Source organism: Ailuropoda melanoleuca, chromosome 6, assembly GCF_002007445.2.
Source record: "Ailuropoda melanoleuca isolate Jingjing chromosome 6, ASM200744v2, whole genome shotgun sequence".
Classification (NCBI taxonomy): Eukaryota; Metazoa; Chordata; class Mammalia; order Carnivora; family Ursidae; genus Ailuropoda; species Ailuropoda melanoleuca.
The window spans coordinates 62,660,719-62,680,423 of NC_048223.1; the positions used below are offsets into that span (position 1 = coordinate 62,660,719).

The 19,705-nt window shown below is 41.3% G+C and overlaps 1 protein-coding gene across 1 annotated transcript; it reads left to right on the top strand.

Annotated features, from left to right (window-relative positions):
• Position 1: 1 nt before the first annotated feature.
• On the top strand, positions 2–18,987 carry CCSAP (centriole, cilia and spindle associated protein; the record flags this gene model as incomplete). Its single annotated transcript, XM_034663581.1, has 3 exons — positions 2–77; positions 13,358–13,629; positions 14,919–18,987. Coding segments are annotated over 3 exons (525 nt in total), but the record flags the coding sequence as incomplete, so codon positions are not given.
• Positions 18,988–19,705: the final 718 nt, after the last annotated feature.

A 19,705-nucleotide genomic window follows, 5' to 3' on the forward strand; every position in this document is an offset into this window, starting at 1 on the left:
GGTCGCGGAGGCGGCGGAGGCCGAGGAGGCCCGGGACGCGGAGAGCGTGGAGGAGGAGGTGGCTGCGGCTCTGCCAGGTACCGGGCCGGGAGGGGGGCCGCGGGGGGCCTGCTCCTGGCGTCCGAGCTGCCCCGCTCTGGGTCTCGCTGCGCTCAGGGCAAGCCCTTCCTTTTTTTTTTTTTTTTTTCCTTGGTAGATGAAGAATCCACCTCCCTTGACAAAAAGTCTGGTATCAGCCCCGCCTTTGCCCTCCCACTCTTTATTTCCGTAAGAGGGTGGCTCTGGGTTGAGCCAGTTGCGAATGCAGTTCAAGGGCCGCTGAACTCCGTGTCTTGGTTGCCTTAGTGAGCTCTAAAATCCCGTCTATTTCTGTCTAAGCGCCCATTTTTTTTCGTAGAGGAGCACAGCTTTCATCGGATTCTCATAGAGGACCTACCCCGAGAGGTTAAGAATCACGGAGCCAAGCTTTCAGTCTTATGAATGGGGCCGCTGTTTTCTGTGTTAACTCCCTGACCTCGTTGCATTGTCTCTAAAGAATATTTTGAATTTGTTTACGCAGGCTGTTGCGTAACTCCTGGTTGGTAGGCTATTCCTTGTAAGTGCTGGGTCCTCTCCGTTTCTTGCCCATCCACTCAGCCAAAGCGCGCATCCTCATCAAGGCTGCCGCGGTGTAGGGCTGGAGCAGCAGCTGGAAAATGGCTCACGAGTGCTGTGTGTCTTCTTTCAGCCAAGGCCCTACACCTTCTCTCCTGGCCAGATGGTTGCACAATTGGGGTCTCAGCATGAGAGGCCCCGTGGATAGTCGCTGGTGCTCAGGGTCGAATTAAATGCCTCAGGCAGAATACAGCCTGGAGTAATGAATGGTTCTTCCCTCTACTTTCTAACGTTGGCCAGACACCTCTCACTCTCCATCCCTGTCCCGGGTCACTCGATTTTAAAGAGACTCCGGCGATTAGAATAACTGAAATGTACTGATAGCTTATTATGTCTCCAATCACTGATCTGAGCATATGTATTTTCTCGTTTAACGTCCAAAATAATTCTTAATGGTAGGAGCATAATTTTAATCTCAATTTTATAGATGAAGAAATGGAAACTCGGGATAAATGATTAGTGACTTTCTTTTTGTTTGTTTATGGCATTGTAAGTGGTAATTAAACCTTTTCAGTTTTCCGTCCTGGCCTCTCTGCAAGAGGCCAAGGAGAGGAGATGTAATCTTTGCGTGGAGGAGCCAGGCTACTTAGCTCTCATTCTGTCCTTGTCAGTTATTCTCAGCGCAACATCTGTGGCAGAGCGGCCTCTCCATCCTCATATCCCTTGTCAATTCCCAGAGATTGCTGAGTATCTAGAAGCTGGGGTCCTGACGTCAGTGATCACTGGTAGAAATTTGAGTAACAAGGTGGCGGGGGTAGGGGAACGTGCCTGGTTTATTCCTGTGGCACTGATCCACCAGCTAAGTTGTGAGATGTGCTTTATCAGACTGAATGTGCTTTTCCCCTTCCGGCCCTTCCGCTTCGTTGTTTGTGAAAGAGGTGTCAATTATTTCTGTGGGTATAGAAATGCAATTTTTAGATAGCACTGTAGTATGGATGATGCCTGTGTTTGCCTGGGTTCAAGATTATTTTGGTGTCCTTAGAGACACTGAATCCTACCAGTGGCTAAGATCAGTTATTTCTTCTCTGTTAGTATTTCTGGTTTAGGCAGAAGGAAGGATGTTTGCTGAGTCCGGGGCTCCCGATTGCAAAATCCTTGTTTTTTAGTAGATGGCTTTTTATACTAGAATGATGGGCACTCTTGAATTTCTGTAAAACATAAACATTTGGTTCTTGCTTTTACTGAAGCCATATGTACACGTGGAATCATATAGTTCTGTATGGCTTATTACGAAAATACAGCAGCTCCCCCGCCACACACAGACCAATTGCCTGTTCTTAGGGGTCCACTTCCAACTCCTCTGGTTTTTTCTGTGGTGCTGATTTCTATTTCTCGAAGTAACATGGAGATTATTACTTGTAAATAACAATAAATAAACAATTACTATTTGTAATTAATAGTATTGACACTTCTTAATTTTCTCTCCCATTTTTTTAGCATTATATGTTCGGCTTTCATTCTTTTCACCCCTCTCCTAACCCATACACACGGCCCCTCTGCATACCGTCCGCAGTATAGTCAGCATGGAGTTGGTTAGATTACAGTTAGCACCTACACTGTGGTGCCTGGAAGATGTTGCTCAAAGCTGTCCTATATTGTTTGCCATGACTCCTTTTTCTCTCACAATACAACCAACACATCAAGTTCACTATCACTCTCTCAACATCTTAAGACATCCCTCCCAGGGCCCCTGACCTACTTCCATCTGACCTGGTTGCTGCTCTTGCGGCTGGCTGCCTGCCCGGTTCCATGTTGGGAGGGCCTTTGGCCTCCACCCACAGGTTCCTTGGTTTCTCTCTTGGGTAGGAGCCCTCGTGTGGCCCTCCCATCATTTTCCTTCTTGGTTTACCCCTCCCGTTGGAGCTTGTCTTCTAGTAGCTTCCTGAGAAAGGGTATGTGAGAGATTAATTTCCTAAGATCTTGCATGTCAAAAGATAGCTTTATTCTGCCTTCATGATTCGGTGAGTTTGTGGCTGAGCATGGAATTCTAGGTTGGAAGTATTGTCTCTAAAAAATCTGGAGACATTGGTCTGTTGTGTTGTAACTTGTGGTATTGCTGTTACAGTCCCATGTCTTCCTGATTCTTGATAACATGTCCCCACCCTTAGGAAGCTTTTAGGGTCTTCTCTTTGTCCTTTGTGTTCTGAAATTTTTCCTTGGTCTAGATCTGTTTTCCTCCAATGTGCTTGGTGAGTCCTTACAGTGAAACTCCTGCTTTGTAATTTTGGTTAGTTTTCTTGAGTTGTTTTTTCATTTCTATTTCTGTTCCTGTTCCTTTCTTTCTAAACTCCTTAGCTGGACGTTAGAGTTCATGAATTTATCCCTTCATTTTCTAATATACACCCCACCCCCTATTTTCATCTGTCTTTTTCTTCTGTTTTTCTGGGTGATATTCTCAAGTGTATTTTCCAACTCTTCTACAGTTGGGGTCCTGTTTATTTTCACATATAGTTAATTTTGTTTCTGGACTTGCCTTCTTCCCCTCCCTTCCTCCTTTTATTCCTTTTTAAAAATTAGTATCTGTTCTTGGTTCATGCATACAGTATTTTCTATTATCTCACTGAGGATATTACTAGAAATTTTTTGTTTTCTCCTTGTATTTCTATAGCATAGTGTCTGGTTCCCCACTCTCTCCCCATTTTTGGTTCTTTTTGTTTATAAACCTGTATTTCATGTTAGTTTTCTCAAACGTCTAATGATCCTTGGCTTCTCATTCTTATTTAGAGATGGGTGCTAAAAAGCTGTCAGGATGTTCTTTGTATGTGGTAGGGGTGGCAGTGAGAGTGTTTACTGTGGAATGCTTTGAAGCATGCCTTGAAGAGTGGTCTGGACTAACTCCTTTTTTCATAGTCACATTTCTTTTTAAATTTAATTTTATTTTTGGGGCGCCTGGGTGGCACAGCGGTTAAGCGTCTGCCTTCAGCTCAGGGCGTTATCCTGGCGTTATGGGATTGAGCCCCACATCGGGCTCCTCTGCTATGAGCCTGCTTCTTCCTCTCCCACTCCCCCTGCTTGTGTTCCTTCTCTCGCTGGCTGTCTCTATCTCTGTCGAATAAATAAATAAAATCTTTAAAAAAATTTTATTTTTTAGCAAAGTTATACATATGTGTAATTTTTAAAAATATGCTTAAAATGAAAACAAAATAATTCTGACCTGTTTCTCATATGCCTTGCTTCCTAGGGTGCATCTTCCAACTCTTTTCAGCTTTGGCCACCCTCTTCTGATCTAGACTTATCTGTTGGCTTTTTTATTTTAAATGTTACATATTGACTTCCCATCATGGGAGATGATGTAGCTTAAGATCTCAGCTCTGCCACCCCCGCTCCCCGATATATATATCAGCACGCATTTGTCCCACAGTATTAATTATATGATTGTTTTGTTTAAGCACTATTCTGTGTTTGAATTATTGTGGCTATGTAAAATGGTATTTACAGATGAGCCATGTAGTATATTCTGACTACATTTTCTTTTCATTTATGTTTTTCCTGACGTTAATCATTGCTTCATTTTTTGTTTGCTTATATATATTTTTATATTCCCATCATTAATTCCGCTTGAGATAGTCTGGTAGTAGTTTAAAACTTGTCATATGTTAGACACATTAGGTGTTTGATTCATTTAATTTTTTCCTTGGAGACATTTTTTTTGAACCCTCATCCTCCTATTATTTATGCTGCCTAGATCTTACACAGCTGTCAGTCTGGGGCTTCTCTTCCTTGTTTGCTTGAGTATTCCTTTTGTTTATCTCTTTATCTGACCCATGTCTTATAAATCTCAAGCGTTCCTTTGTGTGGCTAATCCCTTCCTTTTGATGTAACACATTCTCTGTAAGTCCTGAGAAATGTTGCATGGGAAGTAATAATTTTGTGAGCTTGCATGACTGAAAATGCCTTTACTATATCCAAAGGCTGGATTGATATTTTGCAAGGTAGAGAACTCTAGATTAGATTAGAAATTTCAGTGTTTTAAAGCAGTATTATATTGAATCCTAGTTTTTGGTCTTGCTTTTTAGAAGTACCATGCCATTCTGACACCCTGCGTATGTGACCTCTTTATTTTTTTTTTATTTTTTATTTTTTATTTTTTTTAAGGTAAGTGCTACACCCAGTGTGGGTCTTGAACTCATGACTCATGGTCAAGAGTCTCATGCTCTGCCAACTCAGCCAGCCAGGTGCCCCTATGTGTATGTCTTTTATCATTCATTGGGCTGACAACTTGGTGGGCCTCTTTATTTTCTAGTACCATTTAAAGTAATTTCCTGTGCTCTATTCATTTTTTTTTCTTTCTATGGTTATTTTTAGTCAGATGGTGTAACTCCTGAATCAAATCTCTAACATTTTTATTTAAAACTTCTCTGGTACTAGAATTTTGGGTTCTGTTTTCTTGGAGAACTCATCAATTTTATCTTCCAAACTTTATACTGAAATTTTTAATTCTACCATCCTAGTCTTAAATTTTGACGAGATTACATGTTTTTTTGTCCCAAGTGTTATTTTTAAAAATAAAAAATGAAAAAATAACATCCTGTTCTTCTTGGATTTCTTTTAACTAAAAAAAAAAAAAAGCCATAAATATCATTTGAGAGCTCTCTTGTATTTCCTAGTGTTTTCTGTATATTTTGGTCTTTTTCTTTTTAGAGGATGTATTCACGTTTTGCTCTTAGCCTTAGCCTGTCTGCTCATATGTAAAAGTGAGGCTTGAAGAGCTTTTCAGGAGCTCTGTATGTGGGGGTGCTTGTTGACTAATTGGGTGAGGACCAGCTGTTTCTCTGAGGGACTTCAAGCATAGTATATGTCCATTTTTCTTGTGTTCACTTCCCCAGACAGCACGTCTCCAATCTCCTGCCTGGAAGGGTACAAGCCTGGCTGTCAGCATTCTGGGAACAGAGTTCAGAAAGGGAGCAGGGTCTTGTTCTTTACCACATAAACCTATTTTCAGGAAGGTGTAACCCCTTACTTTTCCTGTGCCTGGTATTTCACGTCCATACCCCTCTGGTTCTCTCTCTGGAGAGTAACAAATCTGCCTTCGGGACTGGGAGAGGGGCCATCACCTGGCTCATGGACCAGAGGAAAGACTATGCAAGAAGCTTCCACAGCTACATAACAGAATTACCCTGAAAACTAGTAGCTTAAGATTCCAGTACTCATTGATTATTGCTCATGGTTTCTGTGGGTTGGAATTTGGCCTGGGCACAGGGGTGTGCCTTGTTTCCACTCTGTGCTGTCTGCAGCCTCTGCTGGAATGTGCCAGGGCTGGGGGCTGTCTGCTAGGACACTCTCATGCGCCTGACCTTCCACATAACATGCTGGCTGGCCTCCAAGCGCATGTGGGCAGATGCTGGATTGTCCTTTATGACTTATCACCAGGAGCCGTGTAGCCCCTCTCTCATTCCGTTCCTTGCTTACAATAGTCTGCCCAGGTTCATGAGGAAGAAGCATCTAGCAGTCCAATTATCAATAGGCACGTTCATATTATGTTGTCAGAAGAGCATGTGGGCTGGGGCACTGATTAATGCTGGACTTTCTGCTTCATTTTCCAATTCCTTTTGGGGTTCAGTTTGTGTCCTGCGGGGCTTCCCTCTGCAGGGAGTTAGGATTCATCCTACTCGATTCTGTGAGGCCACTTCTCCATCGTCATCTGTTTTCCAGCTTCCAAAATTTTATCAACACCTGATGTCGTCGCCTCCTTTGCTTTTTGTCCTGTGGGTTATGCCTTTTTTCCTTCACTCTAGTGGGCTTTTGGGACAAAGGGACTATGTGTACATGTCATTGGTGCATATTTAACCTAAATTCCATTTGCTGTATTTTTACTTATGTTTATTTTTTACTTCTTTCTTGATCAGTCTTGCCAGAAACTTGTGAATTCTATCAGTTTTTTTTCCTAAACTAACTCTTGGCTATGTGGATTTTCTTTATTATATGTTTTTATTAATCCATGATCTTTTTTCCCTTACTCTAATTTTCTTTTTTTGAAGATTTTATTTATTTGAGAGAGAAAGAGATGGATGCTTATCATTGATTTTTTTCCCCCCTGCCTTTCTTTTCGTATATATTGATTTAAGGCTATAAATTTCCATCTGATACTGTTTTAGCCACACCATCAGTTGAGTATGATGAATCCTAACTCCCTGCAGGAGAAAGGCCCAAGTTTTGCTGTATAGTATTTTATTTACGTAAGCAAAATTATTATGATTTTTAAAATACATGAAAAATTAATAAAGTTTAACATTTATGTATCATACAAACATAAGGAAACATATTTATCTTTTTAAAAAAAGACTAGGGGCAGCTGGGTGGTTCAGTCACTTAAGCATCTATATCTTTTTTTTTTTTTTTTAATTTATTTATTTGACAGAGATAGAGACAGCCAGCGAGAGGGAACACAAGCAGGGGGAGTGGGAGAGGGAGAAGCAGGCTCATAGAGGAGGAGCCTGACGTGGGGCTCGATCCCACAACGCCGGGATCACGCCCTGAGCCGAAGGCAGACGCCTAACCGCTGTGCCACCCAGGCGCCCCTAAGCATCTATATCTTGATTTAAGCTCAGGTTATGATCCCAGGGTGGTGGGATTGAGCCCCATGTCGGGCCCCTTGATCAACACAGAGTCTGCTTGAGATTCTCTCTCTCCCTCTGCCCCTCCCCCTGCTCACACTCTCTAAATAAATAGATAAAATCTTTTAAAAAAAAAGAAAACCCAAATACCAGAAATTTACAAATATTATGCTTGGTGAAGAAATTTTTTAAAAGATATTTATGTATTTATTGAGAGTGAGAGCGAGAGAGCGCAAGCACGTGCGGGAGGGGCAGAGGGAGAGAGAGAGAATCTCAAGCAGACTCTGCACTGAGCTCTGAGCCTGATGTGGGGCTCTGTCTCACCACCCTGAGATCATGACCTGAGCCAAAATCAAGAGGAGGATGCTTAATTGACTGAGTCACCCAGGTGCCCCTAGAAGCATTTCTAATTAGATCAGGATTAAGGAAGGCATGCCTTCCATCACCACTAATTTTTTTTAATTGTTAAAAATTGTAGTAAAATATACTTAACACAGTTTACCATTTTAACCATTTGTAAATGTGACATTGAATACGTTCCCATTTTTGTGTAGCCATATGATTTGTTGATCTGTGCATGATTTAGAAATGTTTTTAAATTTCAAAACTAGAGATTTTAAAGTTTTTTATTTTTATTTTATCGAGTTTAATTACACTACAGTTAGAGGATACATTTTATATGATTTCAGTTTCATAAATTATGATTTGGTTTATAGCCTTAGATATGTCAATTCTTATAAACATCAAGCATTTATATTATTACATATTCTATATCCTATAGTTATTGGATGCAGTGTTGTATATGTATTCATTAGGTAAAATGTGTTAATTCTGTTGTTCAAATACTTTAAAACATCAGACTGTTCAATAAACCTTACTGTGACAGTGGCTGTGTTCTTTGTATCATCAGCATGGAGTCACTGGCCACAGGACGTTACTCAGCACTTAAACTCTGACTAGCCTATCTGAGGAACTGAATGTTTACCTTTATTTTCATTAATTTAAACTTATATTTAGTAGCCACATATGGTTAGGCTTTTGTATTGGATAGCACAGTCCTAAGACAAGACTGAGTTTATTTTTGTTGGGATGTTCTGTCAGGTACCGAGAAAGGGGGTGTTCTAATCCTCCACTCTAATGGTCGTGAGCACTGGTTTTGTTTGTCTGAAGTCTTTATTCTTTTTTTTTTTTTTTAAAGATTTTATTTATTTATTCGACAGAGATAGAGACAGCCAGTGAGAGGAGGGAACACAAGCAGGGGGAGTGGGAGAGGAAGAAGCAGGCTCCCAGCAGAGGAGCCTGATGTGGGGCTCTATCCCACAACGCCGGGATCACGCCCTGAGCCGAAGGCAGACACTTAACCGCTGTGCCACCCAGGCGCCCCCTGAAGTCTTTATTCTAAGCTTCATTCCTTTGAATGGGATTTCGAATCCTAGACTTACGTGCACTTATCCTATCCCAGGCACTACTTCAAGAGTTTTATAAATAGCAATATTATAGTGCTAAGTTCTGTCTCTTCTGTGTTTTCCATCTTTGTCTTCTGCTGCTGCAGATGTCCTTGAGTTTGTCTTTTTCTGGAAGTATTGTGGAGCGTGAATTCCGTTATTTTATAGTCTGTCCATGATAATTCCCTCATGTCAGGCCTGTTGCTCCTGCTGACCCTTCCTTACTGTCTTCTCTCCTTGCGTGCCTTCTTGTTATGTTTAGTACATTCATAATTATGTTTGAAAAATTCTTTGCGGGGATAATTTGAGGCCTCAGGTCTCCAGAGAAGAGTTCAGTTTTTTGTGTTGGGTGCCTGTGGACACGCTGGGTTTTTAACAGCAGTCTATTTATCCGTGGTGGGGAGGGTTGGGCCCGTAGTCCATTGTTACCAGAACTGAGGTCTCTACTCTGTTCACTCCGTAGCCCGCTGGGGTCGGGTTCCCTGACCCCACATTCCCCTCTGTCAGCCATGGGACAGCTTGGTTGCCAAATGCCAAGTCTCTTCCTCCTCCCTCCTCGTCTTACTGACCGCCCCCCTCCTGTCATATTTGACATGGTTAATTGCTATCTCCTTTACCAAAGCTCTTCCCTTCATTGCTCACCTGGTTCGTTTTTCTACTTTTCTAGCAATTCTTTCTCCCCCTTTGGGCGCTCCTTCCTGTGCCTGGCTGCTCCTTAAATAATGGGCCCAGGGGCCTGACTCCACTCTTCCCTTCTCTGACTGCGTTGCTCCTTGGGTGATCTGTTCTGCATCCAAACCTCAGCTCCCACCTGCTCACCACCACCTTTTCTCCTGGACCCCAGATTAAGTATCCAGCTGCTGCCTGCTTGGCGGTTCCAGAAGCATTTCACATCTGAGGCGAGTATCCTTTCCTTACCCTTTGGTGGGCCTTTTATCAGAGGATAGCGTGACCATCCACTCCAAACACCTGTGGGAGCTGTCACCTCCTCTTTGTTCCCAGTGCTGTGTTGTGTCCATGTTCACCTGTCAGTCGTACCCAGTGTTGCTGGGCTGTCCGCTCTGGAGAGGCTTTGGTACCACCTCCCTGCTGTTCTGACCAGCGTGTAGTTCACAAGTGCCCAGGGGGTCAGAGCACCTGCCAGCCTCTGTGGGTCCCCTTCTGGCCCTTCTTTGCCTCTCGACCTCTACCATGACTGTTGGTACCCCCTCCCCCCACTTCCCACACCACCCCCAGACTGCCATTGTTGGCTAGCTGGCCTTTCTGTCCTCACCTCTCTAACTCATCCTTCACATTGGTAGTTAGAGGCCTTATTCCTAAAATGTAAATAGGGCCATGTCATTTTTCAGCTTAAAATCCTTTAGTGATTCTTCATCATTTTCAGGATAAAATAAAACTCCTGAGTTTGGCATAGAAAGTCTTTATTTCACCCTTGCTCCCTGCTCCATGCCTTCATCCATAGACTCTCTGTGTACTTGTCATTTTGAACTATTTATATTTCCTCTTCTCTTTGGGCCTTTGAACATGACATTCCCTCTTGCTGAGATTCTCTTTTCTATTTTCTTCCTGGCTAGCTTATCCTTTAAACTAAATCATTATTACCTTGTCTGGGTAGGGCTTCTCTCTGAGAGTGGGAGAGGAAGAGAAGGAAGGGAAATGAATCAATGAGAATGATTTGGGTTACTTTCCCTCTCTTTCTCAGTATTGTGACTGCACAAGCCTTCGTCCCCCTCTTCTGTTTCCCTTTGTCTTGGTCTTGATGGGCTCCTTTCCCCCTCTTCCTATAGCCAGCAAAGAGAAGAGAACAAGGTGTGGCCACATCACTCAGAAATGTTTGAGCAATGAATGGATTTAGGTTCTCATGGTAGAATGGAAGATTGGCATCCCACCTTATCCACAAACAGCTCAGGTGCTGTGATTAAAGATATGGCACAATGGTACAGAGCACTAAACTCCAGGGTCAGCGTATTAGCTCTTTCTTAAAATATGTAGTAATAAATGCAACAGTCTGGTAGAGTCAAGGTCATCACTGAGGACAGAAATGACAGTGATCTACGGAGGCTTCTTACACTTGCCACAGGATCTGGACTTCCTCTTCAGGGGCTTACTCTAAAGGGAACATGGACAGAAGCAAGAAAAAGAATCACAGCTAAAAAGAGTAAGGGGCAAGAGTATGTCCTAAAGAAGTGATGAGGTTTTGGAATAGCAATCTATAAACTCATCACCTAGAGACAAATTCTGGAGCATCTAAAGCAAGGGGTGTCCTTCAGACCTTAAAGATCCTTAAACAGCTGGAGTAAGTGAAATGGAGCCCTAGATGCATAAGGAGCTCTTGTTCAAAAGAATGAAATTAGATCACAGGCTTACACCAGACATAAAAATTAACTCAAGTAGATTAAAGGCCTGAAACCATAAAATTCCTAGAAGAAAACACAGGCAGTAAGCTCCTTGACATCAGTCTTAGCAATGTGTTTTTGGGACCTGATTCCAAAGGCAAGGGAAACAAAAGCAAGAATAAACAAATGGGACTCAGCAAGCTGAAAACCTTCTGCACAGTGAGGGAAACCAGCAACAAAACAAAAAGGCAACCTATTGAATGGGAGAAGATATTTGCAAATGACATAGCCCATAAGGGGTTAAATATCCAAAATATATACAGAACTCCCACAACTCAACAACAAAACCCCAAACAACCCAAATTAAAAAATGGGCGGAAGATCTGAATAGACATTTTTCCAAAGAAGATATACAGATGGCCAATAGGCATATGAAAAGATGCTAAACATCCGTAATTATCAGGGAAATGCAAATCAAAACCACAATTAGATATTACCTTACACCTGTTAGAACTGCTGTTACCAAAAAGATTAGAAATAACAGGTATTGCAAGGATGTGGAGAAAAGGGAGCCCTCATACACTCGGTAGGAATATAAGTTGGTACAGCCACTACAGAAAACAATATGGAGATTCCTCACAAAAAAGTAAGAATAGAACTAACCATGTGATCCAGCAATTCCACTTCTGGGTATTTATCTGAAGAATACAAAAACACGAATTTGAAACCCCTGCGTTTGTCACAGCATGAGTTACAATAGCCAAGACAGAGAAACAACCTAAGTGGCCATTGATGGATGAATGGATAAAGAACGTAAGGCATACACACACACACACACACACACACACACACACACGCACGCACACGATGGAATATTACTCAGAGTAGCCCCAAAATAGTAGGAAATCTTCCATTTGCAACAACATGGATGTTTCTAAAGGGTTTCCTACTAAGTGAAATAAGTTAGATGAAGAAAGACAAATACCATATGATGTCACCTATGTGTGGAATCTAAAAAACAAGACAAATCAACAAACAAAATAAAAACAAACTCATAGATACAGAGAACAGATTAGTGGTTACCAGAGCGGGGAGGGAGATGGGGGAGGGCAGAAAGTGTGAAGGGGCTCAGTCGCATGTGATGGACAGTAACGAGGCTTACACTGGTGATCGCTTTGTAGTGTATACAAGTATCAAATTATAATGTGGTACACCTAAACTTTGTATAATGTTATATACCAATTTTATGTCAATACAAACAAAAAATATAAATTTAGGCTGAAATGAAACAGGAGCTCACAAAGGGTTTAAACTAAACAGTGTAACTTTTATAAAAAAAAAAGGTTTATTAAAAAATAATGAAAATCATAAAATGTTAGGGAAGTGGGTATGTTTTAGAGTGTATCCTTAATGTCCGATATTGACCTCAGGTAGGTCAGTCCCATTTTCCTTCAGAGTTTCTCCAGCTCTGCTGCCAGAATTTAGGACCATGTAGACTGTGGGTTCTGATTCATGCAGTCTTTTCTATTGCAAGTGTTGGGGGAGCCCTCCTCTCTAGCTCTTCATCCTGGGAAAGTGGAGCTGGGCACCTGGGTGAGTAACTATGGAAACCATTCCCTATTGTGACCGAGGACCTTTCAAATTGAGGTCCCAGCCGCTCTTACAAGGAGCAGGTAAGAGCCATGGGGAGCTCTCCATATTCATGGTGCCTCTGAAAGAAATGGAATCCTGGAACTCCAGTTGAGTAACTTAAAAACTAATCTTTTGCAGCTGCTGAGTGATTACCACAAATCCAGATCTTTCTCTGAAGCAAGACATTGATGACTGAACCTACCTTGGGGTTGTGGAGAAAGCTGTTAGGCTGTGGTGCTTTCTAGCTTTTACTGTTTAATTGAGATGCTTAATCTCAGAATATGAATAACGGGCATCTGGGTGGCTCAGTGGGTTGAGTGCCCGAGCCTTGATTTCAGCTCACATCATAATCTCAGGGTCGTGAGATCGAGCCCTGTGTCGGACTCTCTGCTGAGTGTGGAGCCTGCTTGGGATTCTCTCTCTCTCTGCCCCTCCCCCTAAAATAAATAAATAAATAAATAAGTAAATCTTCTTTAAAAAAGAACGTGCATAACAGTTGTTGCTTTTGAATACGCTTGGTTCAATATTGGTGTATTTGTTGTTGATTTTAAAACGGGATAGACCGAAAAGTATAATACTAACTTGTTTCTCTATTTCTACTTTCCAGGAAATTGTGAATTGAGCTATAAGTGAAAAAGTTACTGAATTAAGCATTATGAATTTTACAACCCATATATTTAAAGGAATGATTTTAAAGCGTTCTCCTTTTGTTTCCTCTCCTTTTTTTTTTTTAAAGCACTGCCAGTGAAAGAGATAAAAGAAAAACCTGAACAACAGATCCAAACAAAAGAGACTGACAAGGTACTTAACAGTACCGAACCTCCTCGACAGCACCCAAGTGCCTTATTTGCTAGAGGAACTAGGAAAGCAGTCAAAAGTCCTCAAAGATCATCAAGTAAGATAAAAGAGAACAAGCATCCGTTTGCCCTTTACGGGTGGGGAGAGAGGCAGACGGCGACGGGGAGCCAGAAAACTCACAACGTCTGCGCTTCTGCCCCAGTGCATGAGGTGAGTTCCCGCGTGCCGGCTTCGCTGCCTTCTTGGGGGATGGCCGTTGGGCTATGTTCCTGTGAACGTGTCCTGTGTTCACTGCGATGCTTTGGGGTCATGGTAGGTCTCGGGGATGCCAGGGGCGGCAAGGAAGGCCCAGACCCGGGCATCTGATTGGCAAACAGGAGTCTGGGTGTTAGCTTCCCAGAGATCGAGGGGTTTTGCTGGGAGTTAGCTCGTATCTGGAAGGTTTACCAGTTTGGAGCCAGGTGAAGAAGTGGCTGGGATCAGGGTTTTCAGGTTCCAGGTGGCCAGTAGGTCAGAGAAGAAGGAGCATGACCAGGGCTGGCGGTGGCCCATCTAGATTTGCCTTGGGCCCCTTGAGAGGTTTCCTGTTCCTTTGGCTTTGATAACTGGTGTTCCTTGACTCCTTTGTTTTCTTTTGTTAGACGGCTTCTCCTATAGCTCTTGGCATCTTCTGTAGCCTCCCTTTTGCTCTTTGCGTTAAATTTGGATGGTTATGTTTTCCCCCGCTCATCCACGTCGGGTGCCCCTTGTTTCTTGGAGCCTGAGTTGTCCTCTCCCTTGGTCCTGAGAATGTGTCTGACAAGAGGTCTTCGTGTGTGGAGCCCCAGAGCAGTTACGTACGTTAGTGTTCACACGGCTACTGCAGCCTAAAGCAAAGAATGAATGAAAAGAAGCAGAAAGTACAAACGGTTTGAATGCTGAGGAAATACCATCATCAAATTTTTACTGACTAGGCTTCTGAACGAGCCCTAGCAGATGGTGTCTCTGGAGGGATATTTGACACAGTGAAGCTGTGGTTTAACAGAGGGCTCTGGCGGTTCCATGGGATTAAGCTTAACAGGGTTTATCTGTAGCATGAAACGTTTTACGTGGTCAAAATCCCTTGAGACTTTTTTTTTTTTTTTTTTTTGTATATTGCTGTAAAACATTTAAAGTCCTTTAATGGAATACTTATCCAGGCTTAATGCTAAGCTTTTTCAGTAATTTTCCAAAGGAAATTTCTAGAGGCACATTGCAAACTGGTTGCCTACCATTTCTATCTACAATTCAGTGCAGTGGACCTTTCTGGTTGTTTAGGGTCCTGGTCGCTGACAGTGGAAGGATGTTCTAGAGGCACTGTCTTACTCAGGACTGAGCATAACAGGGCCGGGCTTGCCTCTGCCCTGCTTCACGTGCTCTGCACGGAGCTTCACTGAGGATATTCTTGAAAATTATTACAAAAGCCACGTAAGTTATTATTTACCTTGGAAATAATAATTCTTTATTTTTGAATAACTTAGATTCATGAATCAGCATTACGAGCCAAGAACAGAAGACAGGTGGAAAAAAGGAAACTGATCGCTCAGAGGCAGCGCGCTCACTCCGTAGAGGTGGAGAAAAACAGAAGGATAAAGCCTTCCCCCTCTGAGAACCCATGGATGACAGAGTATATGAGATGCTACTCAGCACGGGCTTAAAGGCAGAAATGGTTGCTGGGACAGCCTCTTCGAAAAAGCATAGACAAAAGAAAGAAGAAGCGGAACAAAAGAAAAACCATCGAAAGAAAACAGACACAGGTTTAAGAAACCGATGGATTATGCAAGGTTTTTCGTAGGGAATTTCCTAAAGACTGCTCTATTTTGGTGGATCCTGGTCACCTACCTCAGCAGTAGGGCGACAGTCGAAGCCATAGACATTTGGTTATTTATGAAGCTAATTCCCTAAATATTTGATATTCTTATAAGGGTTTTGTTTTAAAGCATCTTAATCTTTTCAGACACCGACACCGAATGCCTTTAAATGGCTACAGATGCTTAACGCTCAGTATTTTTGTCAGTTTAGCTGGAGCCTATTTTCATCCTGTTCTAATAACTTTGCAGATTCCATAGCCAGTAAGATCATTCCAACTTGCAGCTTAAGACCCATTTTCCTTATGTGGAGTTTTCTTTGCAAAAGAATAGCTTGTCAACTGAGTTTCAACACTAATATTGACGCCTTGTGTAGTGAAACCACAACCTCAGTAGTTCCTGAACAATTAAACTTACTTGTGTTTCAGTTTCAGCACCACGTCACATAGACTGTGATATTTAAGAATTCTCTGCGTTGGGTGGGGGTCCTCTTTTCTCTTTAAATTGTCATCGAGGCACTTATTATTTCATAGGTTAATAGAGCAAATGCATTCCAATGAATGAAGTGCCAGTGCCGTGTCTTTAGTACCAAAGTTTCTTTTGAAACTTTTTTTATTATTATTGCAACTTTTTTTTTTTTTTTTTTTTTTTTTTAAAGCACATACGGGGAATCAGTTTCTTGCTGCGGTGTGGCCTTTTGGCACATACGCGCTGTGGACTTTTGCCTCTTCTTTAATAGTTGGCAATGACATTTAGAGCTTACAGTGTGAAATTTCATTTAATTATGTTGAGATTGTCTTGCCCACTGGGGACAGGGACAAATATTAAGATTCCAATTAGAGATGTGGCCCAGCCCTCCTTCCTACACTTTTCCCTCTTTAGATTCTTTCATAGCAAAGCCTTGACACTGTACAGTATTCAGACTTCCAGCTGAAACACGGTACTCGGAGATTCCTAGCCAGTAGGTGTTACAGAGAACTCAATCAACAGTGGGAGAACAGTAGTGTGTGTCCAGGCACAGATGTGAGTGTGTAAGCAAAATGCCCTTTCCCTGGGACATTTGCTCTTAGGGTAGAAAAATGGTTTTAAGAAATACCGGTTTCCATCCAGCAGATGGAGGAATCTACAGGAAGGGGGAGTGCTAAACTCTCTATAAGAGAGAAAAAAGGTCTTTGCCTAGGCCAGGTTGGCACCTGGAGATGGGCGAATAAAATTTGCCATTAGATGTGAGCTTGAACATTTCCTTGATATTTTTACTGTGTATCTTTGAAGTATTATGGTCAATTTTTAATTTTTTTAAGTAGGCTCCATAGCCAACATGGGCTTGAACTCATGACTCTCTGAGCAAGAGTTGCAGGCCCTACTGACTGAGCCAGCCAGGCGCCCCTATGGTCAAGTTTTAGAACACAAATATGTTTTATTCCACATAAAGTCTTTATACAGTGTCATCTTACAACTGTATTGAGCTTTGAAGACTCACTTAAGAATCATGAACTTTAAAAAAAAATACTTTTTAAATATTTGCGTTGTTTTGAAGTGAATTCTTTTACATAGAGAGCTCTCCTAATCATTGAGATGTATATTTAACAGGAAGTTCTATATGTTGGTCCAAACAATGTTGCTAATAATTCTGGTGAATGTTGCTGTAATTATTATTAAAGTCCTTAAACACTGCAGGTACCTAAAAGATCAAATTAATGTGGCATTGTGGTGGCGTAGCTGATTGTAGAAACTTTTCCTTTCTAACCACTTCTTGCATGTTTGGTTTTAGCCATGAAGCTCAGGCGTTCTGTTGCACCTGACAATCTTAGGGAAGCTAGCCTCGGGAGGAGCTCAGGCCCCAGACTGACGGCTGCCTCAGAAACCCAACTTCCTCCAGGCTTTGACCAAGCCAGACTCTCTCCTCTAGAGAACAGACTCGTATTTAATGTGCTCACTACTGAAAACTCCAGATAGAGATAAAACCTAGAGAGCAATATTGACCAATCCCCCCCTTTTTAAGTAGAGGACAAATGAACAAGCTTTTTAAAGTACTTTTAATGTGCATGAACAATGAATAAATCAGTCCGAATTAATTGTGAGTGCCCTTCCCATGCCCAAGTCATTAGTTCGTTCAGGTGTCTTTTCTTTTTAGGGGTGAAAATTACCCTTTGAGCCCACGACATTTTTTAAGTGGTAACAATTTGATGGTCTTACTTTTTCCTTCTCACTCTAGAAACAAATGCATTTGTAACCATGTTCCTAATTCATGGGACAAGATGGAAGACAGGAAGATAGTTTAAAATTAACGTTCATGTTGAAAAGTTTGAAACTGAGAATCCAGTGACACTTAGAAGAAAATAATCGCTACATCAGACTCTCTCTTTTAAATTTGGTTTTAAAATTAAAACAGTTTGCCATAAACATGTTTTCTGTGTTACTTTTATTAAAAGCAGTAATAGAATATTGAATAACACCTAGCACTCTGCTGGACCAAGGTGAATGAGAAGTAAATAGGAATCTATTCTTTTTCTTTCTTTTAAAACCTAAAAGGCTGCTCTTATTTAGGACGTATCAAAATACTTGGTACTTCTGGTTTTATATATATGTATATAGATGTATTCCTCCACTGCTATAACATTTCTAAACACACATATACATTTTTTAAAGTTTACTAAACATATAATAGGGTGTAGGTTATCTTATTTGTTCACGATGTAGGAGGCACACATTTATGGCACTTCAGATGTAATTGCTTTGTCATTGTTTCATTAAATAAAAATTGCTAATACCTTGAAAGGTGTGTATGCGAGGTCACTCCGACTCAGCTAAAATGCATGAAAGGTGTCTGTGAGTTGTTAGAAATCACCCTCTAAAACAGAAGTCTGTGCTATTGGCTGGGTTAAAAAAAATCTGTAGGGATTCCCCTCCTCCCTTTAACTTGAGATGCTGTCCTGAGCATAAAATTTAAAAATGCAATGTTATAGTATTTGGTATTTAAAATGTTCAAAAGTATTAAAAATGTTCAAAAGTATTGGGAAGGAGGGAGAGAGGCAAAGCATATGTTAGAAGTCAAAACAACTTTCCTTGTTGACGGCTTCAGTAAAAAAATAGTTTCGTGGATAGTTTTACCCTGGACTAGATTAAAAATGGTGCTAATGTTTATCTTGATTCTGTATTTGGTTTGATATTAAAATGCTAATGCCTGACTCATAAGGTCCTTACTGTAGTCTGGTGATAAGTTATGTAATATTTAAGAAGGGACCCTAAAAATGTGACCTGATTATTTCAGAATGTTTGCATTTGAAATGGATTTTTGTACAACAGAATGAATAGGGAGTTACTCAGTGTAAGTATATGCTTAATACCAAATTCTATGCAAGGAGCTATGCCTAGATTATTGGCCCAGATTTGCTCCCTTCAAGCCTACTAGCGTGAGATGGAAATAAGTTGCTTCTTTAATACTTATTTCCATTTTGAAAGTTAGGACACTTGCATGAAGACATTAGAAGCCTGTTTTTGGATTTCTTTTATAATTTAGCAAAGCTGTACTTAACCATAGTCTCCCCACGTCGTTGTATGTTTATTTTGAGGACGGACTTCACTTTAACATTCTGGAGGAACAAAGTCTGGGCACCTATAATCACAAAGCTCAGGCAATGAGAATTTTGGGTTGTATTTTCTAAAAACTATGTATTGCTTTTAGCTTATATTTAATATTGCAATTACTTGGGAAAATGTGAATAAAGTTAATATTACAGGCTAAAATTTCTGTTTTGTGGGAAATAATTCTGATTAGTACATCAATGGTTGAAGAAAATGTATGATCATGATTGACTCCTAAATGGATTTTTCATCAGACAAATGTTTAACAGGATCTATTATACCCAGGAAAAATCCTTTCTGTATATACACTTTTTGGAACTATAAATTTTTCCTAGTCTTTACCCTCACACCTCCCTGTTTTGAAAATTACAAAAGCAAGAGTGCATAGTTAAAATAATTTTAAAAAGTATAGAGTAAAAAGTGAAGGTTCTTTCAGGACCACCCCCTCACCAAAGTTCTGCGCCCCTTCGTAGAGGAAAGCAGTGTTAAGTTGGGTATGTAAATTTGCAGACCTTTCCTTTAAACACTTACCTATGGAGTTACATGTATGTTTTTGGGGGGTGCACGAGTACGTAATAATGCCCTACATGTTCTGTAGCTTTTAATATCGTGCGGAAGGTTTGTGTTCCCAGTTAAGTGGAGTTAACACACACCTTCCTTTTGTTCTCACTGAACACAGCAATAATACCTGGACAGAAGGTATGGCACAGCCACTGGAAGACTCGAAGAAGTAAACAGTACCAAGCAGGCTGGGGAGAACACCAGAAATCGAAGTACAACGGAAGTGGTGAGTTTACCATTTTTGTGTTCCTCTGGTGTCTACCAATCAGAACGCAACACTGCCCCACCTGCCCCAGTGAGCACAGCGGTGCCGA